Source organism: Lithobates pipiens, unplaced genomic scaffold (assembly GCF_037356315.1).
Source record: "Lithobates pipiens isolate NorthernLeopardFrog02 unplaced genomic scaffold, aLitPip1_a1.2 Scaffold_27, whole genome shotgun sequence".
Taxonomy (NCBI): Eukaryota; Metazoa; Chordata; class Amphibia; order Anura; family Ranidae; genus Lithobates; species Lithobates pipiens.
The window spans coordinates 44,647,429-44,654,247 of record NW_027507788.1 but is presented as its reverse complement, the minus strand read 5'-3'; the positions used below and the strand labels follow the sequence as shown (position 1 = coordinate 44,654,247).

At 44.9% G+C, this 6,819-nt stretch overlaps 1 protein-coding gene across 1 annotated transcript in view; it reads right to left on the bottom strand.

Moving 5' to 3' along the window:
- Positions 1 to 2,797: 2,797 nt before the first annotated feature.
- Positions 2,798 to 6,819, bottom strand: part of PPP2R1B (protein phosphatase 2 scaffold subunit Abeta) — an 83,170-nt gene continuing 79,148 nt past the window's right edge. The window contains 3 exon segments of the mRNA XM_077456933.1: positions 2,798 to 4,669; positions 6,434 to 6,525; positions 6,609 to 6,751. Coding sequence (XP_077313059.1) covers positions 4,653 to 4,669; positions 6,434 to 6,525; positions 6,609 to 6,751 — 252 coding nt within the window. The 3' untranslated portion in view covers positions 2,798 to 4,652.

The following is a 6,819-nucleotide window of genomic DNA, read 5'->3' as shown; positions in this document are numbered from 1 at the left end:
GTTCCCGCATCGCATGCCTCCCAGCGGCAGTTCTCACTGCCCTATGCGAACTGCTGGGAGTGTCAGTGAAATGTTAATGACACCCCCAGATCAGTTCGCATATCGCAGTGCGATCTGCAAACTCAGATCGCATGGTGTGAACACCCATGCGATCCGATTCTGCTGCGGGCCAAAAAAAGGGTCCTGTGCGAATTTGCGGCGGGTGCGATGCGAATTCAGCCATACTATCTGTATGGCTGAACTCGAATCGCACAGAGATCGGATGTGATTTGCACTGCAGTGCGGTGCGAATCACATTCATTCTCATAAACCGCTGCAATGTGAACCCAGCCTTAGTGACACTGGCGACGGGGGGTGATCACGGGGTTAAACCTTTATTGGGGGGGTTAGGGGGGCACCCTAGAGCTAAAGGGGGCTAACCCTAACAGTTATTACAGTCACAAATGACACCAATGCAAAAAAAAAAAATGCAATTGGTGTCACTGTGACTGGGGGGGGGGGGGGCGGGGGGGGGCAGGGGTGATTGGGGGGTGATCGGGGGGGTGAAAAGTGTGCCTGGCGTGTTCTACTGTAAGTGTAGTGTTGGGTGCAACTCACCGATCCTCTCTCCTCCGTGCCGGAACGAAAAAGACCGACACGAGGAGAGATCACATCACTTCCTCTCCTGTGTTTACATTACAGGAGAGGAAGTGATGTCACAAAGGATTTCTATTCGTCGGGAGCGATCGCGAGGGGGTGGCCATGAATGAATGGCCGTCCCCTCGTCCGGGATCGCTCCCGAACGAATACCGACCGCCGCAGGCACCGGCCGGGGGCCTGATCGGGCCCCCGACCCGCGGGAAGGCACGGACGTACATGTACGCCAATATGCCTGCCCGTGCCATTCTGTCGACGTACATCGTCGTGCGGCGGTCGGCAAGTGGTTAATGTTTACCACTTATAGATATTTGTTACCGGTTGGAAATCACAGTAATCCACCTGACAATGCTTTCATGGTTTTTTATATTCCAGAAGGACAGCAATATATTTGTTCAGGAATCATCCAGGTTTAATATCTACTTCCTGGACTGATATGATTTAGAGATGACACAATCATCTAAAAGTCCAGCAGCTCTTGGCTGTGTTACCAATCATGAAACACAAGGCCCGCAGGCTGAATCTGGCCCTCCAGGCCATTTCATGTGGCCCGCACACCCAGGGGGAGGGATGGAAACAGCCTGTGAAAGAGTCGATTCCTGCACACTGTGCATAGCAAACCCTTTTAAACCCTGCACTCTGTACGTAGCACATTCCTGAACTCCGCACACCATGCGCTACTGGTATTTATTGCCCCTTTAAGAGCCTCCCATTGTGCAATTCAGCCACACCCATCATTTGATGCAGTTCGGATGGGGACATGTTTAACCACTTGAGACCCGCGCTATAGCCGAATGACTGCTACAGCGCGGATCTCCTTTTCCGGGACTACTTCTATTGACGTCGCCCCGTGCACGAGCGGCCTGCACGCCCCCTGAGGGGCGCGCGCGGCGCGCTCTGTGATCGGCGAGTCTATGAGACTCGCCTGATCACCAATCCGTGCAAGGGGTCGATCCCGACCCCTTATCACGTGATCAGCTGTCAGCAAATGACAGCTGATCATGTGATATAATGGAGCCGGTAATCGGCTATTATTCCTCCTCGTGCTGACAGCGCGAGGATAAAAAAAAAAGCCGATCACGGCCAGCCCTGCCAGTGCCCACCTGCCCCCTGCCAGTGCCCACCTGCCCCCTGCTTTGCCTGCCTGAATAAAAAATGTGTCCCCCCTGTCAGTGCCCACAGTGCCACCCAGCAGTGCCCACAGTGCCACCCAGCAGTGCCCACAGTCTGCCTCAACAAAGGTGCTGCACCCCAGTGCCACATATCCGTGCCCAGCAGTGCCGCCCATCAGAGCCACCTATCAGTGCCCACCAGTCCCATCTATCAGTGGTACCCATCAGTGCCCCTTAGTGCCACCCATCCGTGCCATCTTATCTGTGCCCGTCTTTGCTCATCAGTGCCGCCTTATCTGTGCCTATTGGTGCTGCCTTAACTATGTCTATCAGTGCCCACCAGTGCAGCCTATCAGTGCCGCCTCATCAGCGCACTTCAATGGAGAAAAATGACCTGTTTGCAAAATTTTATAACAAACTATTAAACATGATTTTTTTTTTTTTGCATCTTTTTTTGTTTGTTTAGCAAAAAATAAAACTCCCAGCTGTAATTAAATACCACCAAAAGAAAGCTCTATTTGTGGGAAAAAAATGATAAAAATTTCATGTGGGTACAGTGTTGTATGCCCACGCAATTGTCATTCAAAGTGCATCAGCGCTGAAAGCTGAAAATTGGTCTGGGACTGAGGGGGGTTTAAGTGCCCAGTAAGCAAGTGGTTAAGCACCCATTCTCTGAGGGAAAAAAGCCCTGCATATATGTATATAGTCTTACAGATACAACCATAATGCTGATGCGGCCCACAATTAAATTGAGTTTGACACTCCTGGGACAGCCACTCTCCTTTTGACTTGTTATACAGTTATTATGTTGTTTTCTGATCGGTGGGTGGGGGGGGTTATTGGGAAAATGCTTCCCCTACCTGCAGTAAGCTGATGACATTAGGTCTGTATAGGTAAAGTCATTTGGAATGTCTTTTGCAATGGAACAGCATAAAGCAAGTCCCAGGTTTAAAAAACATAACAGTAAACCATAGAACAGGGGAAAACCAGAGAACAGAGGAATACCAAGACTCCAACAGCCAAACATCTTGCAACGCAAGACATCAATATTGAAGGGTAATTGTTTATTTCCTTTTGTCAACCACTTACATTACAATTTCTACAGTCAACATCGAGCTATCCCTTAAAAGAGGGACCCAAAACAAGACAGATCAGTTCAACTTTACACTTTAATAAAATGCTCTTCTGAGATGATTGAGGTGCACGCTCATTGCCTGCAAAGAAATATTTAATTTTTAAAAACAGGAGTGACATTTGTTCAGGCAATGTGATGCAAAGCGGACCAGCTCAAAACACAAACAAGGAATGCCATCAAGGAGGCAGGATTTTTAAGACAAGAGATGCTCTTCTGTCTGTAAGCATACACCCGCATCATGCCAGATACACACAAGGATTAACCATTGCATTTCATTCCAGTGACTTTAGAAATTAAAGTTAAAAAAGGGAAGGAGGTAACAGGAGGAATTTGTGTAGTCTTCAAAATAAGTTACAGGTTTAGTGGAAGTTGTATGTAACAGCCCCATTTCTAAAAGAGTCAAGACTAATCTAAAAAGCTAGGTCATGAACAATACTCCTAACAAGTAGTCAATATCCTGCACTCACATTTGTTATATAGTTGAGCTTTATGGTATTCACAGTTACCCCCTAACATTAAGCCAACGTTCCGTTGCAGTGTTGAGACATAGGGTCATGTTAAGAAGAGGATATTACCAACAATTTTAAACTTCATTCCTCTACAACTTCCTTCCAATTAGAATAGCCAAAACCTCAGATTTAGTATGCAAATTACACCAATGCTTTAACCAGTCCGACAGCAGCTTTATTACTTATACAGCACCAGCCATAATTAAATTCTGGCCTACTTACTATGTTAGCAGCACTGAAATCAAGTCTGATCTACCACAAACTCTGGGGAAAAAAAAAAAAGGGAGGGGGGGGGGGTGGTCTCTGTTAAAGACTTGTTAGAGTTTATTAGACTCTTCAATATACAAACTTTTCTACCTGCTCGGCAGAAGCACCAATGGGTTTTACTCATTCCAGAGTGTACCTTTTTTCGGCGATTCTGCAGGTGGAATCTATGGCGCAGCCAGTGACCACCCAGAGTCTGCACCCTGAGTTGGAAGGATTAGATAAGATGTCTGCAGTAGAACACCATCTTCTACATTACATCATTATAATGCCTACTGATCTGGGGGAACTGAAGTTGCTTTTCAGGCAGGTAGGAGTACTTAAAGCAATGTATCTTTAATAATTTATTATGTGACAGTGGATTCCTGACTGGGAATCTAGAAAATGCATTTGATGCAGATGCTCATCAACTGATAAAATATTGAAGAAATTCTAAAAAATGTACTCTGCAGATTACCAAGTCTGTTCAAGACACTGAAGAAATAGCAAGCCATTTCTATGATTTATAAAATAGTATATTTTGTTTTGCACTAAATTGATCCATGACTGGCTAGCAGTCATCTTTCCTAATACAGATTTGACTGACCTCAAGACCTCTTGGATCCAAGTTTTAAAATCTAGATCAGCCCTCAATATTGCCTCAGAAAAAAAAAAAATATATCCTCAACTCTGAAACAGGAATCTGACCACATTTCTGCCACTGAACCACTACCACTGATGCTGTTAGTACATCAACCACCACCAGTAACAAATAAGACTTCTGCAGTAGAAATGCCAAGAAGACATGAAGCTGGAAATGTATAAATAAAATAGTTAAAAAGGGGGGGGGGGGGGGGGGGTCTTTTAGAAGAGGCACATGTTCAGAGAATGTGGTCTTCCAACAGTAGTTGCCGTTTCGTATCCTTGAGGTCTTGACAGGTTGTTCTGCTTTTCCAAAACAATCATTCTACTACACACTCAACAAACAGTGGGGTGGGGCATGGTCCTGGCATCCTCTTATGCCAAAGCAAGAACTGCAAAGGAAACAAAGAATTTAATATTTTACAAAAAAAAGAAAAAAAAAAAAAAGGCCTAACAAACATAAATCCATTTTTTACTTTCAGGAGTACTTGTAGCCTAGTTAAAGAAAAAATATACCCAAAGCTATTTTGGCTATACTACTGGAAATCATAAGAGTGCAGTTCGTTCTGCGCTCCTGTGACCCATCTTCAGCCGTCAGCAGCCGAAAAGTTTGTTGTCAGCTGACGTCACTCAGCTGATCCAGGCTCAGGAAATATCCCAACTTTACAGATCCGCAGATTGCTTTGTGATCCACCAAGAGCCAAAATCAGCCCCTCCTGACATCTCCACAGTCCAGCTCTCCAGTGAGCACTGGAGGGGCAGAGCAGAGAGCTGGTGACTGACAGTCACCGGCTCTCCACTCACTGAAGGCTGAGAACCTTCTTTCTTTGATCCCTCAGTTGAGTCTTAGGTGCCAACGGGGCACAGATGCATTGATCGATGCTGCATCCATCTAGGGGAGTATATATTTGAGGGTTTTTTTTTTTTTTTTTTACAAGCCCATAATTCTCTTTAAAGGAACTCATTTAGTGAAAATAAAACCTTTATGCCTACTGAAAATGTGCAATATTTATCTACAGTCTAATACCAAGGTGATGAATATTAGCAAATTATACAAAGAAAGGTGAGCTAGAGAGAGTTTAAATTTAATGGACAGCTTCACCTTTTAGTAAAGGAATACAACAGTGTCTGCTTCACCATCTGCTGATCGCACAGTAAAAGAGCAGCAGAAGACCAATTGGGTAATCTCTCTGCTCCTAATAAGAGCATGTTCATTTTCAGCACAGTTGCATGCAGCCAGCATGCCTGGTTAGTTCCCTTCCTTGCCCTCTTAGTCTGTGGTATGGAGGATTGCAAGAGAAAAATCAAGTGTTTTTTTTTTTTTAAACAGCAACAGGATGGGAACTTATGAGGGAAGAGGGTCCTGTGTGCTGGTGGCTACTGTGTTAGGTTGAGATCTGAAGCGCTGCAGGGCTTTATATAATGTCAGGGCTGGGCTAAGCCCTTCCTTCTCTGAGCTGGCCGCTCAGCTTTCAGCTAATTGCCAGCTCTTTTCTCTCCACAATGACTCACCTGCTGATAATATCCTGCTCGTCAGCCCTGCCTACTTAAAACGTCCAGTCGATCTCTGCCTTCACCTTGGTCGCATCTCTAGAGACGCTCTCCTGTGTTCCTGTTAAAGACTTGCTTTGCTGACATTCCTTCTGGCTCCAGATCCTGCTTGCTGTTTTACTACGCTATTCTCTGGCTCCCTGACATTTTGGCTTGTCTGACTATCCGTTCCAGTACCTGAACTCTGGCTATGTTCTGACTAGGTTTACTCTGTTTACTTATTTTTTTTATTACTATTAAACAAGCGTGATTTACCTGTACTTCTGTCTCAGTCTGATTAATGGTTTCTGACATAAGCATCTAAACCTGCGAAGGCACTTATGTGTCGAATATGACCTCCCTCCCTCTCCCCCCCCCCCCCCCGCCATTCATAGAATCTGTATTATCAGTTCCCAGTTTGTAGGTGCTCTATGAACAGAGAAGTGGGTAGATGAATGAAAGATCTGCCTCCTCCATTCATAAAAAAGTGTTTCCACTTAACACAGCATAAGAGCCTTCCCACTGAACTTCAGCTGTAATGATTTATGAATATAGAGCTACATTCATTAGTGTCTGAGCTTTAATAATGTGGAGGTGAAAGGCATCTGGCTGTTTGTTAAACTTACCAGTTATTGCTTCCTGTGCAAAATATTTCACATCCATATCCTCATCCTGACCCAACTTCTGCAGTACAGGCTTTACATCGGACTGCAATGTGCTGAAAAAGAGAGACATATCAATATACTTTAAGATGGTGTGGTAGATTTAGCAGTGGTTTACAGGAGGAAAATGGAAACATACTTGCTATCTAGGACTGGTCCTATCCTTTGTAGTGATTTAGCCACATTGAAGCGAACATTAGCCACTTGGTCAGCTGCCATCTTTAATACGATAGGAAGCATCAACTTGGTGGTGATCTCCTTGCCACATGCTTCAGACAGGGCCTACACACAGGTAACATACATTGACAGTTACAGGCCCATATCACATTAACTCTTTATAAAAATGTAAA